Source organism: Peromyscus maniculatus, chromosome 22 (assembly GCF_049852395.1).
Source record: "Peromyscus maniculatus bairdii isolate BWxNUB_F1_BW_parent chromosome 22, HU_Pman_BW_mat_3.1, whole genome shotgun sequence".
NCBI classification, from domain to species: Eukaryota; Metazoa; Chordata; class Mammalia; order Rodentia; family Cricetidae; genus Peromyscus; species Peromyscus maniculatus.
Window position 1 is genome coordinate 19,155,000 of NC_134873.1, and position 25,295 is coordinate 19,180,294.

General features: G+C 51.0%; 1 protein-coding gene across 6 annotated transcripts in view; it reads left to right on the top strand.

Annotated features, from left to right (window-relative positions):
- The window catches only part of Dnmt3a (DNA methyltransferase 3 alpha), a 110,310-nt gene extending 96,559 nt beyond the window's left edge, over positions 1 to 13,751 (top strand). For all 6 annotated transcript variants that reach the window (XM_015999964.3, XM_076558822.1, XM_076558824.1 and 3 more), the window contains 11 exons: positions 159 to 238; positions 619 to 731; positions 874 to 1,057; positions 1,283 to 1,367; positions 2,768 to 2,913; positions 3,481 to 3,571; positions 3,771 to 3,919; positions 4,844 to 4,929; positions 6,063 to 6,132; positions 7,351 to 7,469; positions 8,233 to 13,751. In XM_015999964.3, the coding sequence (XP_015855450.3) occupies positions 159 to 238; positions 619 to 731; positions 874 to 1,057; positions 1,283 to 1,367; positions 2,768 to 2,913; positions 3,481 to 3,571; positions 3,771 to 3,919; positions 4,844 to 4,929; positions 6,063 to 6,132; positions 7,351 to 7,469; positions 8,233 to 8,374 (1,265 nt within the window). In that variant the 3' untranslated portion in view covers positions 8,375 to 13,751. The remainder of the gene's footprint in view (positions 1 to 158; positions 239 to 618; positions 732 to 873; positions 1,058 to 1,282; positions 1,368 to 2,767; positions 2,914 to 3,480; positions 3,572 to 3,770; positions 3,920 to 4,843; positions 4,930 to 6,062; positions 6,133 to 7,350; positions 7,470 to 8,232) is intronic.
- Positions 13,752 to 25,295: the final 11,544 nt, after the last annotated feature.

The following is a 25,295-nucleotide window of genomic DNA, read 5'->3' on the forward strand; positions in this document are numbered from 1 at the left end:
TTCTCAGCCTCTCAAGCGCTGAGACTATGGACATGAGCTACCAGTGTTGACTGATGTTCTGACAGACACTTTGGTGGATGTTGTCTTCGCTGGGCTCTAGCCCCAGGTGGACAGGAACTCCAGGGGATGGATGCTCATGGCATCTTGTTCTCTTACAGACATTTGTATCTCATGTGGAAGCCTCAATGTCACCCTGGAGCACCCACTCTTCATTGGTGGAATGTGCCAGAACTGTAAGGTAGGGGACACAACCCACCTCAAGAGGTGACCTCTTCACTATTACTTGGTGTTGGGAACCAACAGCCAACCGGATGTGGTGTGGACCCTTGAGTGCACTCCAAAGATTGAGGAGTCCTGAAAGATCCTTGCATGCTGGCATCTTGGCCCCGCGTGGGCAGGAATGGGACTTAGCAATGGGTGAAGGGTGGGGGGCAGGGGCAGGGGTAGGGGCAGGGGGGCTGACTGATAGGTGGGTTGCCATTCCCTCGGGAGCGAGCCCCTGTAGAAGGCGATCGGACAGGACTGTTGGTGGGCAGATCCCAGCCTCGCTGTCCGGTTCAGGGTCTGTCTACACTCGGCTGTGCCGAGTGCTTCTGACCCTCCCCGCATTCTCCCTAGAACTGCTTCTTGGAGTGCGCCTACCAGTATGACGATGATGGGTACCAATCGTACTGCACCATCTGCTGTGGGGGGCGTGAAGTGCTCATGTGTGGGAACAATAACTGCTGCAGGTGAGGCCCCTGGCCCCTCCCCGCAGAGCTCCCTTCTGGGTCCTCACTGCCCACCGGTCACAACTGTCCCCCGGCCAGCACTTAGGCCTGTTGCTTCAGATTGGGTCCGAGACTCCGCCCTCTTCCCCGGGCTGTCTTCCAGGTGCTTTTGTGTCGAGTGTGTGGATCTCCTGGTGGGGCCAGGAGCTGCCCAGGCGGCCATTAAGGAAGACCCCTGGAACTGCTATATGTGTGGGCACAAGGGCACCTATGGACTGCTGCGGAGACGGGAAGACTGGCCTTCCAGGCTCCAGATGTTCTTTGCCAATAACCATGACCAGGAATTTGTGAGTGCCGGTCCCTGGCTGTGGTCTCCCACTGGTCCTCCGTGTGGGCGCTTGGGTGGGCTGTGGGGTCTGGGCGGGAAGCAGAAGGGGAGTGAGGTGTGTGTGTGAGTTGTGCAGATCTATCTGGAAGGCCTGTAGTTCTCAGCCTGGGGGGGATCAGCATCACAGGATGGGGAGCTGGGACAGTCCCAGGCATGGACCTGACCAGTGGCGTTCACTACTTAGGACCCCCCAAAGGTTTACCCACCTGTTCCGGCTGAGAAGAGGAAGCCTATCCGGGTGCTATCTCTCTTTGATGGAATTGCTACAGGTGAGTGGCGTGGGTTCTGAGGAACTGGCCTGCTTTTCTCTGGAGAGTAGAGTAGTATGTTTGTGTAGCTGATAAAACTAAGTGACTTAAGAACTAGGTACGATAGTGCACACATCATTCCAGTACTTGGACAGAGGCAAGGGGATCAGGATTTAATTCACCCTAGGCTGCACAGCTAGTTCAAGGCCACCTTGGGTTATGTCTCAACAATAAAACAGTAGCAGAATGATTATTGCTTGTTAGAGCTGGGCATGATGTGCACACCTTTAATCTCAGCACTCAGGAGGCAGAGGCAAGTAGAGCTGAGTTCAAGGCCAGCCTGGTCTACAGAGCGAGTTCTATCCAGCCAGCTGAGGATACATAGTGAGGCCTTGTCTAAAAAATTTAAACAATCACTCGGGCTGGAGAGATGGCTCAGCGGTTAAGAGCACTGGCTGTTCTTCCAGAGGTCCCGAGTTCAGTTCCCAGCAACCACATGGTGGCTCACAACCATCTACAATGAGATCTGGCGCCCTCTTCTGGCCTGCAGATATACATGCAGATAGAACACCATATATATAAAATAAATAAATCTTTAAAAAAATTAAGTAATGAATCATGTTCCACCTAAGAAGCTCGCCACGGAGACCTGGTGGGGTTGTAGAAATGGTGCCACTGTCTGTCATTTTTTGTGTCCCCTCCCTGGAAGTGTTACTGCTTTCCTGCATCAATAGGCAGCCCTCTGGGGGGCGGGGGGAGCTGGTAAAGAAGTCACCGTAGCTAGTTAAGAGAAAGAGCAATGAAGGGACCCTGACATGGGCAATCCAAGATTGGGAAAATAAAGTGAGGCCGAGAGATGCGAAGTGCTTGAACGCCTGGCCATGGAGAGTGGTTCCGGAGGACTGCCGGGGAGCCGGGCCAGTGTCGTTCTCAGCTGGGGGGCTCAACACAGGATGGCGATCTGGGACAGTCCCGGGCATGGACCTGACTAACGGTGTTCACTGCTTAGGACCCCCTTTCTTAGAGCAGGTGTGGTTCTGTTGTGTCACGTGACGGCATAGAATTTCAACAGGAAGTAATAGGTAGTCAGTCAGGACCACAGTGTGGGCATGGGAACTATGAGAAGGCCACCAAAGGAGCGGCTGTTCTCTGTGGATCTGAAACCATCTGCTGTCTTGGTTAGTCTTGCCTGGCTTTGGCCACCTTCCACATAGACAGAACTGATGCACAGCCATATTGCTTGTCTGTGCTGAACTGCTTTGATTGGGAAAAGATACCAGAGAGCTTCATGCACGTGGGCAAGGGGAACCTTGGGGCCGACAGGTGACCCCCTGTGCGCCTTTGGCAAGATAAGCCTTAAGACCCAAATGTCAGGTTCAGGGCTCTGGGTGACAGCACTTGCTCTCCGCTGGCTGGCACAGGGCTCCTGGTGCTAAAGGACCTGGGCATCCAAGTGGACCGCTACATCGCTTCAGAGGTGTGTGAGGACTCCATCACTGTGGGCATGGTGCGGCACCAAGGAAAGATCATGTACGTCGGGGACGTCCGCAGCGTCACACAGAAGCATGTATGTCCGTTCTCGGGGATGCCCGGTTTTCCCCCAGTGCCTCAGCGGGTGTGTGTGTGTGGGGGGGGATGGGATGAGCAGATTGGAAATGGGAAGTTGGGAGCCGGAGGTAGAATTGTAGGACTCTTGTCCAGAGGAGGGCCCGCAGCCCTGGTTCAGTCCCCAGCCTGTGTGAAATGGGGTGCTTGCTGTCCGGGGCTCCAGTTGTTCTCTGGGGCTCCAGCTGTTCTCTGGTGGTTTCGGGGCTCTTTGTGGTAATGTGTTCTGGATGGGGGAAAAAAAGGTCTCTGTCATCTAGGTGTTTCTGGCAAATTCTTTTCCTGGTCTCCATTTCAGGGGGTTAAGGGAAGGCTGGTAGTCTTCCCCTTAGAACCTGTGTATAGATCCATCTCTGCGATCTCATGTTCACATGACAACCAGCAATTCCTCCCCACCTTGGGGAAGGCTGTCTTTTTTTTTTGCTTGGCCTCTCTTGGGCTCCTTGATGGGTCTGTTTGCTCAATGACTGTTGTTAGACTCACAGAACTTTCCGCGAGCGGACCCATCACGTGACCTTTGTCCTCCCAGATCCAGGAGTGGGGCCCATTCGATCTGGTGATTGGGGGCAGTCCCTGCAATGACCTCTCCATCGTCAACCCTGCCCGGAAGGGACTTTATGGTAGGTGCCCATTTTGCTCCCTCTGCCTTCTGAGCTGGTCCTTCTTCACCTGGGTCTTAGGTGTGGTCCTCTTTGGACATGGCTGCCCTGGCAGCTCCTCCAGTGACCCTTTTCCCTCACCCTCCCCGGGCCCAGGCCTCCCCACCGTCTGGTGCACACAGCCCCAGCTGATGGCTTTCTCTCTCTTCCGACCTCTCAGAGGGTACCGGCCGGCTCTTCTTTGAGTTCTACCGCCTCCTCCATGATGCGCGGCCCAAGGAGGGAGATGACCGCCCCTTCTTCTGGCTCTTTGAGAACGTGGTGGCCATGGGCGTGAGCGACAAGAGGGACATCTCACGATTTCTTGAGGTACAGCCAGCCAGCACCCCGGGTTTGGCCGGCTCGCTCACGGCTTCCACCATGGAGTGCCGCTCCACCCCTGTCTTGTCTGCATCGTGGGGCTGGGGGCTGGGGGCTTCGGTTTGCAAGGCGCAGCTTGGGAAAGACTCCCATGGACCCCCTAGAAAGAAAGAGTGCTCGCTTAATGCCCAGAGGTGGCATGATGGTAGGTCAAAAGAGCAGGCTGGGGCCAAACTCCTAAGACTTGGGGTTTGGAGAGAACTCAGATTCGTGTGTGTGTGTGTGTGTGTGTGTGTGTTTTGTCTCTGACCAGAGTGGCCTGTGCTCACCCCTTGCACCCCCATGGATGCTTCATGACACCTGAGATGAAATCATGGCTATCTCTGTCTGCTTTTATTTCCTGTGATGTCAGCCCCAGTTCAGCACTGAGCCAAGTATCAGCCTTACACACAGGCCATTGCTGCTGCCCAAGGCATTCTTGGGGTGGGCCGTCAGCCTCTGCTCCCATGATCTCTAACTAGCTCAGTAATACCTCGGGCGTAGTAAACACCCAGGCATGTCAGAGCTTGCTCTCCTGAGCCTCCGAGTGGTCGGATGTAGCCACCGGCCTTGTGGCTGTTCTAAGAAGAATGAGCCTCATGCTCAGCACAGGGAGACACCCATAGTACACAGTGGCTACTGGAATAATAATAATTGTTCCTGTCGTTACAGAAAGTTCAGGTGGATTGTACTGGTCTGTCTGGAATGTTCTAGCAAGCACACGTGGGATGATGTATTTAGGTTTGCTTCTGACTTTTTTGTTGGTCCTTCAGGTCATCCCAGAAAGAAGTGCCTCAGAGGCATTGAGGCTTTCAGTCAGCCCAGTCACCCAGCAGCAGGATTTTAGTGACTATTCCTTCTTTGCTCATCTTGACACCGTCTCCTGTTTTACAGTCCAACCCCGTGATGATTGACGCCAAAGAAGTGTCTGCTGCACACAGGGCCCGTTACTTCTGGGGTAACCTTCCTGGCATGAACAGGTTGGTGAGCGCTCTCGGCATGGGGGAGAGGAGAGGAGTCGCTGTGGGCAGGAAGCCCAAGGAGGGGGGGGGAACACCGAGGGTCCGGCCTAGACCGCCTTTGCTGAGCGGCTGCTGCTCTGTGTGCGTGTGCGTGTGTGCGTGTGCAAATCCTTTTTTTTTTTTTTTTTCCCCTGGAGCTGAGGACCAAAACCCAGGGCCTTGCGCTTGCTAGGCAAGCACTCTACCACCAAGCTAAATCCCCAACCCCTCAAAAAAAAAAAACTTTTTGAGAAAGTGGATATTGCAGATTAAACCTGGCCTTTGTTGTACACAGTAGGCAAATGTTTTCACACTGAGCTGCAACCCCAGCCCTGGTGTCTGGAACCGGGTGTCCCTCTGTAGTCTGGTTGGGCCTTGAACTCAGGGAATCCTTGCTTCTTGCCCCTCTTGAGTGTTGGGTGATAGACTCTGTTACTGCACTCAGCTCACTCTTAACCTAGGAAGGGCCTTCACTTCCCCGGGCTGCCCCTGAGATAACAACGCAGCGGCACAGAATTTTAAAGTGTGCCTTTAAGGTTTATTATTCCAGCCGGCTCCAGCCACCATACCCACCCATGAAATCAATTGCCACAGATCAAGGTACAGGTTGATTTGTGGCAAGGCACTCAAAGCTCAGTATAATGGATTTTTAAAATGTACTTTTCCGCCGGGCGGTGGTGGCGCACGCCTTTAATCCCAGCACTCGGGAGGCAGGGGCAGGCGGATCTCTGTGAGTTCGAGGACAGCCTGGTCTCCAAAGCGAGTTCCAGGAAAGGCGCAAAGCTACACAGAGAGAAACCCTGTCTCGAAAAACCAAAATAAATAAATAAATAAATAAATAAATAAATAAATTTAAAAAAAAATGTACTTTTCCCCCTAGGTAGGCGTTAACTGCCTAGTGTGCGCTTTGAAACTCCTTTAAAATTTGCCCTTAAGGATTAAGGCTTGTTTGGTTGCTTGTGGGTAGGCGTGTATACAGAGGGTTATGTTGTGTGTGTCTTTTTGGGGGTAGAGGGTTTTAGAGCTTCCCTTGAGTCCTGTGGCTGCTGGGGGTTGGCACCTGGATAGGGCCTTTCTTGCTCTGTGCTGCCATGGTGCCTCTTGCTTCCTAGGCCATTGGCATCCACTGTGAATGATAAGCTGGAGCTGCAAGAGTGTCTGGAACACGGCAGGATAGCCAAGGTCAGCCTCAGCACCCAGGACGAGGGTGGGGTGGTAGTTGACGTCAGGATAAGGTAATGCATGGCAGAGCTGTGCGCCATTTGCCCTCTTGGGATGTGCCGGGGGGATGGGCCAAGCCTGCTGACCCTTAACCAACCCCTCCTGCCACTGAAGGGTCTTTAACAGGGTTCTGGGAGGTGCTTGTGTTAGTATTTGTTAGTATTAGGTACATGGACATTTTGCCTGCATATTCTCGGCGCCACCACATGTATGCTCATAAAGGCCAGGAAAGGGTGTCGGATGGCCTGGGACCGGAGTTAACAACCAGTTGTGAGCCTCCCTGTGGGTGCTGGGAATTGGACCTAGGCCCTCTGGCAAAGGAGCCCATGTTCTTAACCTCTGAGCCATCTTCCAGTCTCCGAGCTTTTTAAATCGGGTGTCTCCCTACTTCCTAGATCAGTCCCTGTGAGGTTTGGCTTCGGCTGGGTCTACCCCCTTCTGACTCAGAAGGTGCAATTTTTCCATTCCCCCCCCCCCTTCTTTTTTTGAATGCTGACTAGGACTCAAGTATGCTTTTTCTGATTCTTTGGGTTTCCTTACTCTGTCTCTAAAGCCTCCCTCCTCGACACGGGGCTGCTTGTCCGCCATGTTGTCTGATCTACATGCCAGCTTAAACAGCATGGCATTTTCTCCTTCTCTCCTCCAGGCAGCTGCTGAACATTTCCAGCTTGCCTTTTCTGGAGTTTTTTCTTTTAAGCGCTAATAAAATTGTTCTTCACTTCAAAAGAAAAGAACAGTTTTTGTTTGGTCCGTGTCTTGCCGGGACCTAAGAGGCTGCCGCATGGAGAGCAGCCTCTTCTAATGTAATTTCTCTCTGGAGAACTCTCACGCGAGTGCCTCAGATGTGAGGCTCTGCCCGCACAGTCTGGCGTTCTGGGCTGCAGGTCCCCACAGCGCGCCTTCGAGCTGCTGACTCGTTGGCATCCTCCTCCTGCCTGCAGGTTGCCCACCCCTGAGAGAGCCAGGGCTTCGGAAGACTGGAGGAGTTGAGGTCACCATAGCTGCTGCCTCCCAAGCCTGATTAGAGCGAGAATGCCCACGTGACCTCAGAATGGGAAGGGAAACAAACAGGGACCAGGCAGGAAGGAGGCTTACACTCAGTGACCTGAACGGGCTGGACCAGCCAGCCAGTTATCCACAAGTGATGTCTGCTCATTCCTCTTCCTCTTCGTCTTCTAGTTCAGCAAAGTGAGGACCATTACCACCAGGTCAAACTCTATAAAGCAGGGCAAAGACCAGCATTTCCCCGTCTTCATGAATGAGAAGGAAGACATCCTCTGGTGCACTGAAATGGAAAGGTAGCTGTGTTGGGTACTGGTGTCTGGCTAGGGCTGGGTTTGAAGGAAGGCTCTGCCTTGCCTGCCACATCCTCGTTTCCCCCAGATTCCTTGTAAGTGAATTTTAACAAACATTGCCTAGCAGGCCAGGCTCCTGGGGAGGACCTGCACATTCCATGGCTGATCCCTGTTCAGAGGGGTATTGGAATCACACAAAGAGCCCACTGGAACCCCGAAACACAGTCCATGGGCCTCCTGGACTTGCATCCATAGTTATTTTGTATGGGTTTTGAAAGTCAGTGTAGATGCCTGTGGACCACACCAGATTGCTCCCAGCTGGGTGGGCTCCTCCCTGGATCTGAGTCGGATTTAGCCAGACAAAAAGGCCGTTCACACAGACACTAAGCAGCAGGCATCCCTGTCCCTGGAACTTGCCAAGTCAGAGTCCCACTCTGAGGCCCCTCTCTTCCCAGAAGGGGCATTTAGGGATGAATCTGAGTGTATTCAGACACAAACTATCTGCAGCCCTCCAGATCTCATGTGCAGGGGATCTGTAGAGCATGTCCAAGAGGCATTTCAGAGGTGTGGGGTTATTTTAGTTTGTTTTTGGTGGATGTGAACCTTAAGGCCGGGATTTCATTACCCATCTTTAAATCCACAGAGTTCCTGGCACGTGGCCGAACTGGCCATAAAGGAGAGGGCAGCCCACCTCAGGCCTGCAGAGTGAGCTGATGGCCCTGGCACCCACACTCACTCAGCCCTTTCTGTCTTCTCCCTCCCACAGGGTGTTCGGCTTCCCTGTCCACTACACAGACGTCTCCAACATGAGCCGATTGGCGAGGCAGAGACTGCTGGGCCGGTCGTGGAGCGTACCGGTCATCCGCCATCTCTTCGCTCCGCTGAAGGAATATTTTGCTTGTGTGTAAGGGACGTGGGGGCAAACTGAAGTAGTGATGATGATGATGATGATAACAAAGTTAAAACAAACAAACAAACAACAAAAAAAAAACACCACAAAACACCAAGAACGAGAGGACGGAGAGAAGTATCAGCACCCAGAAGAGAAAAAGGAATTTCAAACAAACAGAGGAGGAAATGCCGGAGGGCTTGGCCTTGCAAAAGGGTTGGACATCATCTCCTGAGTTTTCAATGTTAATCTTCAGTCCTATTTAAAAAGCAAAATAGGCCCCTCCCCTTCACCCCCTCCTTTTCCGAGGAGGGGAACCTTTTGTTTTCTGCTCTTTTCAGAGGGGTTTTCTGTTTGTTTGGGTTTTTGTTTCTTGCTGTGACTTAAACAAGAGGGTTATTATTACAGCAAAATCGGTAACAACAGAAAGTAGTGATACCTTGGACAGGAAAGGGAGAGGGAAAATTCTATAAAAATTTATATATTTTTTTTTTTTTTTTTCTATATATCTCTTTGGTTGTCTCTAGCCTGATCAGATAGGAGCACAAACAGGAACAGAATAGAGACCCTCGGGAGGCAGAGTCCCCTCCCAGCCCCTGAGCAGTCTCAAGAGCACCATTCTTGGTCATGCAGAACAGAACCCAACTAGCAGCAGGGCGCTGAGAACACACCAGACACTTTTCTACAGTATTTCAGGTGCCTACCATACAGGAAACCTTGAAGAAAACCAGTTTCTAGAAGCCGCTGTTACCTCTTGTTTACAGTTTATATATATATGATAGATATGAGATATATATATAAAAGGTACTGTTAACTACTGTACAACCTGACTTCATAATGGTGCTTTCACAACAGCGAGATGAGCGAGAACATCAGCTTCCACCTGGCCTTCTGTGCAAGGGGTTTTTAGCCCAGGATGTGGGGGGAGAGGGCAGCTGGAGGGCTCGCCTCTGAGGGAGAGGGTATCATTTTCCCCTCTTGGTTTTTAACAAGCCAGAGGAGGAACCGTATCCCCCCTGACCCATGCCCAGCTTCTCCCTGCCCGAAAGGGGGTCAAGCAGAGGTGGTCGGGACCTGGGGAAGCTGAGTGTGGAATTTCTCCAGACTCGTGCAATAATAACCTTTGAATATCATCAAAAATGACTGCCTCGGGAAGGTGGCAACGAGAAAACTTTTCCCCCCGATTTTGAATTTGTCAGCCACATTGAAGGCTCCTCATGGGATCAGAAATAATCCAGAGTGAGGGAAAGTGATCTGCCATGAACCCCACCTGGAGCAAATAAAAAAACATACAAAATGTACTGGTGCTTTTTGTCTAAGTTGCCTTTTGTGTGTTCTTTTATGAGGCCCCCCACCACCACCCCCTCTGCACAAGGCAGCTCTGGTCCTGGAATGGGATGTTTTTGCTCATCTCTACAGACTGCAGTTTCATACTTGGAAGGCTGATGACACCTTTATTATAATTATTCTTATGGTTCTGGTTATAATTGTTTGTTTTGAGATTTTTCTTTGAGAAAACAGAAACCCAACACCCTTCCCTTTAGGTTTCAAACCAAGGTGCAGGGGGGTGGGGGTGGCAGGTGCTTCTAAGGACCGGTGGCTCTGGTGCCCTGGCTCCCACCCCTCGGGCCAGGTGGGCCACTGGGCAGTACAGCAACAAGCTAAGACGGCCAGGGAGTTCTGAGGCCCACCCTCCGGGCCGGTCACTCTCCTCTTCTTCTTCTTCCCCTCCTCCTGAGTCCGGTGTGTCAGGGCCGGAGGGAGGCCGGGGCAGCCTCTCTCCTCGTGTGTGTGGTTAGAATGGCGTGTGTTTCTTTTCTAGTGTTTGGTCTGATAGCCGCGCTCTCACCTTGGGGCAGCGTCACCTGGGGCCCCGCGAGCTCGCACTTTGTCCCGCTTCCTACCCAGGGCAGGCAGCCTGGTGTTGGCAGTGGGAAGAGGAGGTGACGTTGGCCCCAGGGTGAGGGCCCGATTGGGCAGAGCTTGCCTGGATGGATGGAGTGTAGATATGTGGCATATAGAGATATATATTTTATAATGGGAGGGGGGACGGCACCTCCTGGGACCAGCATGGGGCTGGGAGGTGTGCTGTCAAGCACATGGTCCCAAGACCGCATCCCTAGAAAGATGGGGCCTATGATAGGCCCCATATAAATAGATAGGGTCATGTATAAGAAGTATCCGCCGTGGGGATCGGAGGGAATGGGCTCTGTGTTGAGCCCGCGTCCCTCCCACAGACAGCCCCACGCCAGTCAGTCAGTCAGTCCAACACATGCACAGGAACCGATTTCTGTCTGGATGTACACCAGGGAGCTCCTGGCATGCTTCCTCTCCCCAGGGTCAGGAGGCTGGAGTCGGCCCGAGCCGCTCTTGCACCTCTGGGGCCCTGATGACAGGTAGACTCGATCCCGAAGTTGCTAGGTGCTGAAGTCAGGAAGAGGAGGAGGTTCGATCCAAGCAGGTGCTTCCTCTAGCAGGTCTCTTATATACCTTTTGCCCCTGGTGATGTCAAAGATTCTTCTGTTAGCAGCCTGTGGTTACTGACCTGCAACTCTAGGCACCAGTCAAGTGAGCCCTCAGCTCCCCCTACCTATTCTCCCCAACCAAAATCAAATTGAAATTCTGTCTTGGCCACTGGGCTTCCATTGGGAAAAAGAAAAAAATTTAAAAAAAAATTTGAAATTAAAATGGGACAGGGGACCTCACCTTTGGAGTAATTAGTGATAAAACCAAACAAAGGCTTTGGCTTCCTTGCTCACTCCTCAGGAGTGAACCCAGCCGGTGGCTTGTGGTCCTGCCCACCTCTGCTCATTTTCTCTTGGATAGGTTTTTAAGATGACAGTTTGTTCTTGCTGTGGCAGGTAGTGGCTGCGGGGGGCCGGAGCATCTGAGAGAGGGGGATGCTTGCCCCCCTTGGAGTCCCTGTGCTAAATGTGATGTCCTCCTTTGCTCCAGCAGGCCTCCATTCTCAAATCTCTGGAGTCCACCAGCACCGTGCGGGAGGACTTGGGGGGGAGGAGGGCTGCCTTAGGCAGTCCAAGGTGCTCCCTCCCCCTCTAGCCAATGCCAAGGTCTTCCCAGCTCTTCCTGTCAGGATGGTCTTCATCTTCTGCTTCTGCCTACTGCTCACGTGAAGAAGCTAGCCTTTCCCAGGAGCCCAGCACCACCTCAGCTGGGCCTGGTGCTCCCCAACCCCTGGGCTTAGTGTGAGGGTGCAAGAGGAGCCTCAGTGGTGGCGAAGGACGTGGCATTCTCAAAGAACTGAGTGCAGGCTTCCAGGTGGCTGACCAATACTGACCTGACAAGTTCCCTAGAACGGATTCCTCATGGGGCATCTGGTGGTTTTCACCGGCTTTCACTTCCAGCCCCGTCTGTGGGCTTGGTCTTGCTGTAGTGTGTAGGTACCAGGTAGCCATTGACCATCCCCCCATCTCTCTCTCTCTCTTTGGGGGTCTTTGGGAATGTGCCACCTTGGCAAAGCTGTGATGCCCTTCATCCACCTCTACCCCAAATGGAGAGAGCTAGGATGCTGCGGTAGTTGAGGTGGGCGTTGTGGGAAGTTGATGCTGTGCACCTAGGAGCTCACTGTAGATGGAGCGGAGGCTGGCCTCAGGTCCTGGGAAGATCCCCAGAGGGGTTCCCTGTGGGGTTTCCTCTCCAAAGAAAAGGCTTGTTTTTCCCTGGAAACTAAGGTGCTAGGGACCGAGTAACAGCCTGCTTTCTGCAGGTGCCATGTGAAGCCTTGTGCCAAAGATCTGTGGCCCTTGCCCAGGGGAGGTAGCCGGTGCTAGCCAGGGTCACGGAACCAAGGCCTCCTGCGGAGGCGCACATGCCAGCGGGGTCCCAAGCTGGTGCTAATCCCTCCCCATAGGACCCAGTAAGCCTGGGGGCCTGTAGTAGGCTGTTTTTCTGCTGTTGAATACCCGATTTGAAAGCAAAAGTCCCCTAAAGAGCCTCCTGGACCTCTTCACTTGGGCAGCAGGGCTGTGTGTGGCGGCAGGTAGGGAGCCGGCAGGTAAAGATTGCTGTAGCTTTTGGCAAATGACGAGTGTGGATTTGGGAGCAACCGGTAGTAAGGCAGGCCAGCATTGAAAGGGCCTACCAGCCCAGCCGCGTCTCTGTTATGGAGATGCTCTGGTCATCCGTCACGTGCTGCGTCCAGGGTAAAGCATCTGGTTTAGGAGTTGGGGAGAGTTAAGCTGAGCCACTTTGAAAGAATATGCTTATAGGAAAACTAGAGATTGTTGGTTTCTATATCTTTTTTACTACGCAGTGTGTCCGGAGAGGAAAAGTGGAGATGGGCGCTGAGCTTTTATGGCACGACATGGCCTTCAGGAACTGTCACTGTAGGGGCCTGGGCCCTGTGGCCAGCCGAGCCGAGTTTCCAAGCAGGCCCATGTTCAGATCTGAGTTTGGCCCTTGACTACACGCAATGCTCATGATGAGGTGGTGGCACTGAGGTGCCCCGCGTGGCGAGGGAACAGCTGGCAGCCTCTCCCCCCGCTGTAACGGCAAAGGTGGTGTTGCTGAGTGATGAGGTGGAGTTAGAATGGCCCTGTTGACCCTTTCCCATCCAGTGTCAACACAAAAGAGCAGCAGTGCTGGGTCGGGGGACCCCTAAGGAAAGGGTTGAGGGGGGACGGGTCATTGTGAGCTCATGCATGTGTCTGTTAAGAAAGCTGAGATCTTTGGGGAGTGAGGATCTTGTTCGCAGGCTTCCAAGACCCAGCTAAGGTGGGAGGCTTTGCTTGGAGGCAAGTCTCTAGCCCCAGGCACTGGAGTTTTGGCATTGAGACCAAGAAGCAGGCCCAAAGGGAGAAATATGGAAGGCCCTTAGCTGGTGGGGACTTGGCAGCTTCTCTAGGGGACCCCAGAAACTCCAGTAGCTGGCTCCCCTATTGGGGTGCGCTCTATCTGTGGGCTCATAGAGCGGTCCCCCTAAACCCTGCCCAGCACCTGAACCTGAGGACATGAGCAGTGGTCTAAAGTCTCGCCTAGTCCCATTTTACAGACTAATTTGATTGCCCAGCCCTAGAATTCTCTAGAAACAACAACAAAAAAAAAGCTGAAATTCTTCAGAATATGCAGAGGGGAGGGAGAGGTGACTCCACAAGGTGCTAAACACATTTTATTAAAAATATATATTGTTAAATTAAGTCTGCTGTCTGGACAATGATGTTTTGTTTTGTTTTCTTGTAGTGGAGTTTAAAAAGAGACTATTATTTTACTCTGATATATTATTATTAAAAAAAAAAAGGCATTTTAACTTTGTACTTGAAAACTTAAGTGAGCGATTTCACGTGTTTTAGCTGAGGCATCGAAGTAGCAGGGTGCTTACTTGTGGGAAATCATGTATTCATACTGCAAAATAAACTCCGTAGCTGATTTGGTAATAACGTTTACTGTTACAGGCGACTTCGCTTTGACCCCGGTGGCAGAGCCCTTGTACTCCACATTCCACGCAGCTAAATGCAGGACCTTCCAGAATCTTTCCTCCCTCGGCCCTCTTTTCGGTTCCTCTTCCTCTCTCTCTCTTTTCCTATTTTTTTTTTTCATTGTTGTTTGTTTGATTTTTTTTTTTTCCTGGTCCCAGCATCCTTCTTTCTACCACTGTATTTTTTTTTTTTTTTTTTGGTTAGGGTTGCTTCTCTATTTATTGACAATAATAATGTACATTTCACAGTCTGGTTCTGGGACAGCCAGGAGGGGCGCGGGGGGCCGCACACAGCCTGCTGCACCGCCCGGCGTCCCCTTGTATCTCTGTGTACGTGATGCTTGTGACATATAGCTGTTGATGAAATAATTAAAAAAAAGGTCAATGCGTACAGCAGATGTAGAAAGTCTGTCAGGTCCGCTTTCATCACATTTTTTTTCTTTTCTTTCTTTTTTTTTGTGCCCAGAAGAATATAATAAAGCTCCTTTCTAATGTACTTGTGCTGGAGAACACTTGAATAAATGGACTGTTTTTGTGCAAAAAGAAAAACGGAAAAAAAAAAAAAGCACCGTCATAAATGTCCTTTTGTCCTGCGTCTCCTTTTCCCCTGACGTGACAACTCACGGTCCTCCAGAGGGCTGAAGTACCCAAGTGGGTGCAGATAACGCAGGGGGGTGCGGGCGGGGAGTGGATTGCTAAAGTATCGCCCGCCCGCCCGCCCGCGTGGGTGGTCACTAGGGCCTGGGGACCCCAGGACGAGGAGTTTAGAGTTAGACTGAGATGAGGTTGTCTAGAAAGGTAGCTTGACTTCCGGAAACAACAGATGTCTTGAGACCAGAGCAGGAAATAGACCAGCATCCTGGTTAAGTGGCGGTGGGAGGACCCAGTGGAGATGGACCTTACCTACTCCAGGGTCCAAAGGGAAGCAGCCTGGGAGGCAGACATCTGGGGCTGGGGCTGGGGGAATCCTGGAAGAACCTGGGGTTTAAAGGAGATCTTTGCAAACACTTGACAGGTGACCCAGGGGCCGGGACACGTGGCCGATAAATAGGGCTATTGCCGGGCTGCTTCCAGGCTCCCTGGCAGGGCCTTGGCAGTCTGCGGGGTTGCCCAGCATCCCTGCTGTCAAGAGGGGCAGCATGAATGCAAGGTCTGTGTCCTACATGTATCTCCAGGAGTCCCCAGCAGGCTTGACCCAGGTGTCGCTCCTAAGGGTTGTTCAGGCCGTTTCTTCCACCAGGCTTTGGGGAGGTAGAATGGCAAAAGCATTGTGTGGGGGCACTTGAGCGGATGGGAAAAGCCCTGCCGAACAGGGTTTCTCATGGGCACTTTTTCTTGCTTGGTTTTTGTTTTTGTTTTTGTTTTTTTCCTTTGACAAGGTTGTAAATGTATATTTGACTTTTACTATACTTTTTTCTCGATGTTTTTCAATGTTGATGTGGAATCTTACTTTCAAATGGCTGCATGGCATTTTCTTGTTGAATGTTTGTTTATATATATTTTATTTTCGCTATAAATAGAGCTTCAATAAACATCTTTATGTTTTGGCTTCCCCCTTTTTGTATTATCTTTTTTTTTCTCCTTGAAATAGATTCCCAGAAATGAGACCAACTGGAGAAAGCGACAGTGGACATTCTGGTTGGCGCCCGATTCCTTCCAAGAGGTCAGCAGACAGGCTGTGGGTTTCAGCTCTGAGATTCTGTCTGGCAAGAAACAGACTGGGCCCTTGGTGAGCAAGGAAGATGCTAATTTAGCTCGCTGTTCTGAAGGCTGGGTCCAGGATCGGGGACCTCTTGCTGTCCTGACAGACAGGGCAGACGAGAGTTCAGACTCCCTTCATATGGAACTCACTTCCCAAAGATTCTCCAATGCTGCTCCAGAGCTGTAGAGAGAAGACAAGCCACAGGAAACCTGTAGCATACATGTGAATCCCAGTAGGGAAGTGTGTGTGTGTGTGTGTGTGTGTGTGTGTGTGTGTGTGTGTGTGTGTGTGTGTGTGTTTGCACATGCGCAAACACGTGACTAGAAGTCACCAGCCCAACGCTGGGTGTGATAAAAGCATCTTGACCTGCCTCTACCCACTAACCCCCAGTGTACCCATTCCCAGCGCTGGGATGTGCAACCACACCTGGCTTTCTACATAGGTTCTTGGGATTGAATTCAGGTCCTTACACTTACACAGCAAGCAGGCTTTACCCACTGAGCCATCTCCCCAGCCCAAGACTATTATAATTCCTGCGAGGCTCGACACTAAGGAGACGAAGAAGGGGCGGGCATTGTGACAAGTCCTCTTTCCTGGTTGAATCCAGGCAGCCACAGTGCAGCCTCGATCTCCAAGACTGACTCCAAGGCTCGGGAGAGAGGGGAAGACAAGGGGAGGTGGGGGAGAGATAGGCGGAGACATCCTTGGTTCTGAAAGCCGTGCTTAAATGTCGAATGGCCATCCTAGCCAGGATCGGGAGAGCTCACTCAAGGCAAGGCACTGCCCGCCATCTGGTTAGTAAAAACCGATCCATAGGATCTCTGTGAATTTGAGGCCAGCCTGGTCTTCAGAGTTCCAGGACAGCCAGGGCTGCACAGAGAAACCCTGTCTCAAAAAAAAAAAAAAAAAAAAAAAAAAAGAAAGAAAAAAGAAAAAGACACACACACAACAACAACAACAAAAAAAAAAACCCACCCCGTCCCCCATCCCACTCCCCCCAAAAAAAGCCTGGCGGTGATGGAGCACGCCTTTAATCCCAGCACTGAGGAGTCAGAGGCAGGCGGATCTCTGTGAGTTCGAGGCCAGCCTGGGGTACAGAGTGAGTTCTAGGAAACGCGGAAAGCTACACAGAGAAACCCTGACTTGAAAAACAACAACAACAACAAACCCAAAACCTATTGGTGAAGCTCCTGTGTCCCTTGATGATGCAGGGTTTGTAGGAACAGGGATGGAGGCACAGAGCCAGGGCTGACAGAATCAAGCAATATATTTGTGAAACAAGCCATGGAGTTGAGTGGCACCCCCATACCTAGGTGGTGTAGGTGGGGTGGGGTGCATACACTCTGCTACCTAGGCTGAATTTCAGCTTCTGCTAAGGGGACTGACTGGTGGTGGGTCTCTCGAACAGAAGAAGCGGGACAAGGGGTGGCCACAGCTGGCCACGAGGGAGGGTGAATGCATACAGCAGAGCTGGTGTGGCCTCTGGTGTAATCTCTGGGCGTGTGTGTGTGTGTGTGTGTGTGTGTGTGTGTGTGTGTTAGATGGAGGCCTGCAGTGATGTAAGAAAATGGGGGGGCGGGCGGTGGTGGCGAACGCCTTTAATCCCAGCACTCGGGAGGCAGAGCCAGGCGGATCTCTGTGAGTTCAAGGCCAGCCTGGTCTACAGAGCGAGAGCCAGGACAGACACCAAAAAACTACACAGAGAAACCCTGTCTCGAAAAACAAAAACAAAAAACCCCAAACAAACAGAAAAAAATCACCACAATGTGACATTCTGCCTTTGACTTACTGCGGTAGAGTCTCAGGGGGCCATCCTTGCGCATGTGTGTGCCACCCTCCGTGGGTTTCCCCGCTCTCCCCTACAGGCAGCCTGCCCAGTCTTCCGGGTCACAGGGCCATCCCTTCCTTTCACGAAGGGTCCTGTACGCCCACCCGGCGCACATCCTCACTCTGGGCAGCCAAGGTCACCCTGAGACCCAGACTCTGGGGCTGCAGTTGGGTGCAGTTAGCAGCCACCGAGGGTCGTAGGGCCCGAGACCCTTAGCGACTTCTTGGTGAGACGGTGCCACCTTGCCCAGGCCATGTGACCGTGCGGACGGCAGAAGGCCAAGGCTGCAGGTCTAGAGAGCTCTAGTGGTTGGCTGCCCGGGACTGCACCCCGGTGCCAAAAACGACATTGCCCTCACTGCTCTGCAGATTGGCTCAGGCCCGGTGTGGGGACCAGACTCTGAGGAGCAGAGACCCAGGTGTGGGTGGGAATTCAGTGAATCTACGCAGAAGAAATCAGACCAGTTCAAAGCCTGGCTAGGTTTTCCTATCTGTGAAATGGGTACAATGAATAACCACTATGCCCCACGCCCCCTCCTGGGTTGTGTTGAGTTCTGAAAAATGGGCACCACCTTCTGGTGTTAGTGTTGGGCCATTGTTTGTCCCAGTGCTAGAACTCAGCCCTGGGCAGCCAGGAAGGAGCCCCAGCCATCCAAGAAGGCAGGCAGGCGGGCCTCTGTCATTTTGAGGGCTCGCTTCCCACCTTCCCTGCAGACTACCCTGTGTCATCCCGACATTATAGGGATTTAGACTATCCATAGAATGGCCTGGAGCCCGGCTGCAGGAACCAGGGCCGGCAGCCAGGAAGAAGGTTCCAGAATGCAGCTCTCTGCCCTTCTGGGCTGTGTCCTACCACTTCCTTCACCAGCTGGTTTTTGTTTTGTTTTGTTTTTTAAGATTTATTTATTTATTATGTATACAGAAGAGGGCACCAGATCTCATTACAGATGGTTGTGAGCCACCATGTGGGTGCTGGGAATTGAACTCAGGACCTCTGGAAGAGCAGTTGGTATTCCTAACCTCTGAGCCATCTCTCCAGCCCCACCAGCTCGTTTTTTGTTTTTCCCTCTGACTTCCCAGCCTCAGGTCCAACTCAGAGCACCTGTCAGTTCCACACTGGCACTCTCCGTCTCTGGCTCCTCACCAGGTTCCTGTGACCTCTGGCCTCTGGCTGCTCAGAGCCGACCGCAGGGTCACCCTGGTCCAGTGAGCTGTGACAGAGGTGTGTGTGTCTCTTGAAATTCAGACACCTGCCTTTTCCAGTGGTAGCTGGGTTTTTCTTCTAAGAGGCGCTGGCCTGGTCCCCTAGGAAAGGCCACACTGGGGGTCATCCAACCTAGGCTCTCTGGTGAGCTGTAGCCTGGGCTACATTATGCCATTTCAAAGACACCCCCCCCCACACACACACACAACAACCAACAACAATAAACAAAACTCCACCCTAACCCTCATAGAAAGAAACCATTGGGACACAGAAGAAGAGCCTTTTAACGGCAAATCTCAGACCCACCATCTCCCTCTACATACAACTAGGTTCATTAAAAGACGATTCCTGGGGTTGGGGATTTAGCTCAGTGGTAGAGCACTTGCCTAGCAAGCACAAGGCCCTGGGTTTGGTCCTCAGCTCCAGAGGTGGGGATAGAAAAAAGACGATTCCTTAGGGCCCATGAAATGGCTCCGTGGGTAAAGGCATTTGCTGCCAATCCCGGTGACCCATTTGCTGCCAATCCTGGTGACCGGAGTTCAATTGCCAGAAACCACATGGTGGAAAGAGAGAACTGAGTCCTGCTGGTTGTCCTCTGACCTCCACATGTTGTACATTCATGTGCCCACGTGCACACAAACACATGATAAGTAAATGTAAAAAAAAAAAAAAGAAAAAGAAAAAGAAAGAAAGACAGACAATTCCACCATGATAAATGTAGAATCACGCTGACCCATGCTTGGAGATTGGAGGGGATGGGCTAAGGCTACTGCCTGTATCCTGGTTGCGGGAGCTTTTAGGCAAATGTCTCCATTGTGGATACTTGAGAGAGTCGTGGAGGAGGCGGAGACATGAGGATTGGTAGTTCAAGCCCAGTCTTGGTTACATGTCTAGTTTGAGGCCATGCAGGGTGACTTGAGACCTTGCCACAAAAATTCCCCCAAGAGACAAAACAACAAAAAAAACCCCAAGCTCTTACCCATAAATATCGTTTCTCCATTAAGAGAAAAAGCAAGGCTAGGGAGATGGCTCAGTGTGTCAGTGTGAGTGCCCACGTGGACACTTGAGTGCATACACACACACACACACACACACACACACACACACACACACACACACTCTTATACACTCTAAATTTTAAAAGAGGAAGGGAAGAGCTGGCCAGTGATGGCGCATGCTTTTAATCCCAGCATTCAGGAGGCAGAGCCAGGCCGAGCTCTGTGGGTTCGAGGCCAGCCTGGTCTACAGAATGAGTTCTAGAACAGGCTCCAAAGCTACACAGAGAAACCCTGTCTTGAAAATAACCAAAAAAAAAAAAAAAAGAGGAATCGACTCCACTACCACTTAGAGCACTCACCAGGTCAGATCAGCCATGGCTGGCCCGTCTACGGCTCTGTAACAGCGCATAGTTAACTCTTGCTTCTCGGCTTCCAGCCAGGCCTCTGAGTGCGCATGCTCACACTACATGTGTTCCTGAGAGCGCTTGCGTTAGGGTAAAAATACCCGAAGTGGGGTTGCTGGGCATCCGCTTAGGGCCTTTTTGTGTTTTGGATTCCGCATTTTTCACCTGATGTCAGAGTGCGTGCGTGTACACACACACACACACACACACACACACACACACACACCACTGCACAGGCTGGCTTTCCTCGCAGCCACCAAAAGTTCCCTGCCCGCCTCTTAAGCACTCACTTCTGCAGGGAAGAAGATGGAAGCCCCCACCTGTTCCTACCCACACAGTGTCACGCCTGGGATCTGAGTGGCAGAATGACAGGCAGCCAGGAGGAGCTGTCACGGCTGTCACCATCCTCTGGGGGCCTCCCGGGACACACCAGGTGAAGATAACGCCTCTGGCTCCTCATGGCACGGACAGGAAGGGACCTGCAGAACAGGGCGGTGCTCTGTGTCCCTGCAGGCCCAGGGCACAGGCCGGGCTTCCTGCTGGTGATGGCCGGCATTGGAGTGTCTGCAGCCTCCGTGGCATCGTGGCATCGGAGGCGTCTGTGGCTGGTCCAGGGTGAGCTCTGCAAGCCTGAGGGGCGGGGACAAGGATGGACCCAAGACAGGACCCTGACCCAGGACCAGCTGAGAGAAACAGCCTCCTGTTTCACTCGGGTTTCAGTTAGTTTACGTTTTCATTTTAGTCACTAAATTTTCAATTTTTATTTTAAAAATTAAGACCTCAAGGACAGCCAAGGCTACCTGGAGAAACCCTGTCTTGAAAAAAAAATTATTTTAGCTACTATTTTATTAATTTAATGCTTACTTTTTGTTTTATAGTTTACTTTTGTTTTTGCTTAGAGAGACAGTATCTCCAAATTGTTTTCTAATCCAAAATAACCTGAGAATGACCTTGAACTCCTGATTCTCCAGCCTCTGCCTCCTGAGAGTGGGCTTGTAGGCCTGAATCACCACTCTGTTTATGTGCCCAAAGAAACCAGGCCTTTGTGAAAGTGAGGTCTACCCAAGGAACCACATTCCAGCTCATAGGTTCTGTTCTTAGTCTGTATTACTTTATTGCATTTGTGTACTTATTTGTGTGTGTGTGTGTCTGTGTGTGTCTGTGTGTGTACACGTGCTCCAGAGTGAACTCAAGTGCCATGCTATGTGGGTGGAGGTCAGCGGAAACTTGCAGGAGTCAGTTCTCCTTCCGTTATGTGGGTCCTGGAGATCAAACTCAGGTCCTCAGATTTGGGAAAAGCACAATTTCCTGTTGAGCTGTCATCTCTCCAGACCCATTCTTCTTTTGTTCTGTTTTTTATTCTGAGACGGGGTGTGTTTCTCTGTGTAGCCCTGGCTGTCCTGGAACTCACTTTGTAGACCAGGCTGGCCTCGAACTCAGATCTGTGTGCCTCTGCCTCCTGAATGCTGGATTAAAGAAATGCACCACCAAGCCCCAACTGAATTTGCTTTTTGTTTCTTTTGTTTTTTGGGACAGGGTTTTCTCTGTGTAACTCTGACTGACCCGGAACTTGCTCTGTAGACCAGGCTGGCCTCTAACTCAGAGACCTGCCTGACTCTGCCTCCTGGGGTGCTGGGATTAAAGGCGTGCATCACCACTGCCCGACTGAATTTGCTTTTTTAAAAAAGGTATATCTGGCCGGGAGGTGGTGGCGCACACCTTTAATCCCAGCACTCACTCGGAGGCAGAGACAGGCGGATCTCTGTGAGTTCGAGGCCAGCCTAGTCTCCAAAACGAGTTCCAGGAAAAGCGCAAAAAAGAAAAAAAAAAAAAAAAAAAAAAGGTTTATCTATTTATTTATTTATGTGTGTGTGTGTGTGTGTGCTTGTGAGAACTCAAAGGCCAGAAGAAAGTATCAGGTGTTCTCTTCTATCACTTTTCACCTATTTCTTTGAGGCAGGGGCTCTCTCTCTCTCTCCCCCCCCCCAGCAAAACCTAGCAATCCTGTTGGCTCACCTCAAAACTAGGGCTACAGGGCGTGTTGGCTTGTTAGGTGGCTGCAGGGATCCAAACTCTGGCCCTTGGGATGATACAGAACACCCCCTTAACTGCCGAGGAGACATCTCTCCAGCTCCCCTGGGCTGGACTCTCAACTCGCCTACCTCCATCTCCCAAGGGTCGAGATGATGTGTGCCACGCTGCCTGGCTTCTGAGAGCCCTTTAAACACCCATAGCAGCAGCCACAACACTCTGCTAACGCAGAGCGGGCTGGCAAGATGCCTCAGCTGGTAGAGGTGCTTGCCACCAAGGTTGACAGCCCAAGTTCAACCCCCGAACTCACAGAGTAGGAGAAAGCCGACTCCTGTAATTGTCCTCTGCCTTCCACATACCTGCCATGTCGAAGTTGTACCCTCCATAGACACATACTCTTTTTTTCTTTTCTTTTTTGGTTTTTTGAGACAGGGTTTCTCTGTACTTTTGGTGCTCTGTAGCCCAGGCTGGCCTCAAACTCACAGAGATCCACCTGCCTCTGCCTCCCGAGCGCTGGGATTAAAGGCGTGCACCATCACCGCCCAGCAGTTTTTTTTTTTTTTAAGACAGGGTCTCCCTGGAGCTGTGTAGAACAGTCTGGCCACTAAAGGCGCACGCGCGCGTGCGCGCGCACGCACGCACACACACACACAACGATCCCATCTGGATCAATAAAGAAATGTGTTTTGTTTTATTTTTAGAAGGCGAGGGACAGGACAGCTCCCAAACATCCAGGGGACCTGACTCCCTCTTTGAGCCTCCTTGGGGGTGCCAGGCATGTACGCAGTGCGCTTACATATAAAAGAAATATTAAATACGAGTCTCTTCTATCAAATACTATAAAACGTGTGTTCAGGACAGGAAACCCAAAGTATTTCTCTCCCCCACCTTTGGAGACTTTTATGCAAATGTTTTACCTCCCTCCCCCTCCAGCCAAACCTTTGTTTGCACAAAGGGCCACAGCATTCCAGGAATTTGATGGCCTGAGCAGTGGCCCGTCCCCTTTCCTCCTTCATTTCCTGGGCCGCCATTCTTTTAGGATTAGCCAGTCGATAAGACTGTGAGGGCAGAGGGCAGCCATTGGGGAAAGATAGTCACCTGGGTCAGAATAAAAGGCAGCTGCCGTTCCTGGCTCTGTGATCACTCTTGGGAGCACACCACCTTTGTTTGTTTTGGTTTGAGACACAGTCTCACTATGTAGTTAGCCCTGGCTGTCCTGGAATTCATTAAGTAGACCTGGCCGGCCTCCAACTCAGAGATCTGCCTGCCTCTGCCTCCGGTTGCTGGAATTTAAGGCACGGGCTGCCACTCCCGGCTTGAGCCACACCCTCTGGATCAGGAGTAAATTTTTGCTGTGTTCAGACACTTCCGTTGAAGTGGTGGTCTCTTTCTCTTTGATCTTAAACTTATCTCTAACACATACATGCAGGCAAAATACTCATATGCATAAAATTTAAAAAAAAATTTTATTTTTAAAAAAGTTCAAGGGAGCTGGAGAGAGCTCCGTGGTTAAGAGCGCCCGTGTGTGCTCTTTCAGGGGGACCGGAGTTCAGATCCCAATACCGGAGTTGAGCATCTTATAAACCACAGGTTACTCCAGTTCTCGGGGACGCAATGCTGTCTTCTAGCCCTCATGGCAGATACCCACAAACACAAACACCACACACCCAAATTAAAGTTATATATATATATATATATATATATATATATATATATATATATATACACATATAAATAAATATAAATTCATATATATATATATATATATATATATGAAAAAAGAAATCCCCATAGCCTGGAGCCAACTCACTTTATTATCCCCATCCAATATTTTTCAAGCACATAGAAACATAGATGTTCATCTCTGTGTAACCATTAGCATGTACATGTATAGTTACACTAATGTATCTATATGCAGCTTTAGCAAGACCAGCCCAGCTCTCAGCACCTCGTTCTCTTGCAAGCAGGCGCCAGAGTTTTTCCAAATCACCCACCACGCAGGCTGCCACCCTCTGCCCTAGCCGCCCTCCTTCCTAGGTTTTTTTCCCCGCCTCGAGAAAACGCTGCAGAGAAATCAATCCTTGGCAGTAGCCTGGCCCGCGGCTTCACCGGCGTGTGCAGTTAAACCGTTGATGGCTTCTGTTAAATCACCGCCCTTAAAGGCTCCGGCAATTTCCATTTCCACAAATACTCTCGCCCTCAAGAGCACTTCCCGGTGTCTTTGCTAATCATTGGACACTTTCCTCTCGTCTTAATTTGTGTTTTAACAGTCAAGAGTTGACATAGGCTTTCCACGCGTCTATCCTGCATCGATTCTCTCTTCACTCAGCCTCTCTACTGGGGTCACTCTGGGCGCTTCATGGATTTCTAATCCTTCTTCTTCTTTGTTAAGGATATTAGTATATTGTCTCGCGTCTCGGTGCAAACATTTTCCCCCGATTTATCTATCGTCTAGCTGTATTTTTGCCACCAGGGAGCTTTACATTTTAAAAATTCACATTAATACACGTATATCCCTCCACCCCCACCATAAGCTCTATGGTTCCATTTTGAAGGTTCCGTTTTGAACCCACCTGCAATTAATTCCGATGTAAAGGAAAAGGTTTGGATCCGTATTTAACTGCTCTCTGAATGGCTACCTTTCTCCTGCACTATTTACTGACTAGACCATTTCCCCGCTGGGGTAGCGCCATTTTGAGAGTATTTGAAATGTCCGCATACAGTGGGTCCCCTTTCTGGTCCGGTGTGTCTTACGGAGTTTTCTGCTTGCTTAGGAGCTTGGGCCAAGTCGCCTCATTTACCCCAGCTTTACGCTATACTTTTTACAGCCTCGTAAGATGACCTGTTAGGAGGTTTATTGCCTCCTGTCGTTTATTTTCCAGATGACTCTTAGTGGTGTTTTCTTAGCCTCACGGGAGAGCAACATAAAACACGCAAAATAATCACATTGGCATGTGCTCTGCAGAGAGTGTGTGTCCTGGGGTGGGAAACGGGAGGACACAACAGAAGATTTTGTCATCTATGAAAATACCAGGCTTTTTCTTTTGGGCCACCAAGCAGCTTGGCCTAGCTTGGGCTCATTTCTGGCTAGCTTTTTTTTTTTAATTTGGTGCCTGTCCTGGATCTAGCGCTGTAGACCAGGCTGGCCTCGAACTCACAGAGATCCGCCTGGCTCTGCCTCCCGAGTGCTGGGATTGAAGGCGTGCGCCACCACCGCCCGGCTTAACCTGTTTCTCTTTATTTACCTTTTGCCTCAGCTTTTTCTTTCTTTCCTCCTGCACATCTTACATTCATGGCTTCTTGCGTCTGTCTGGCAACTGCCTGGCTTCTTGCCCCAGGG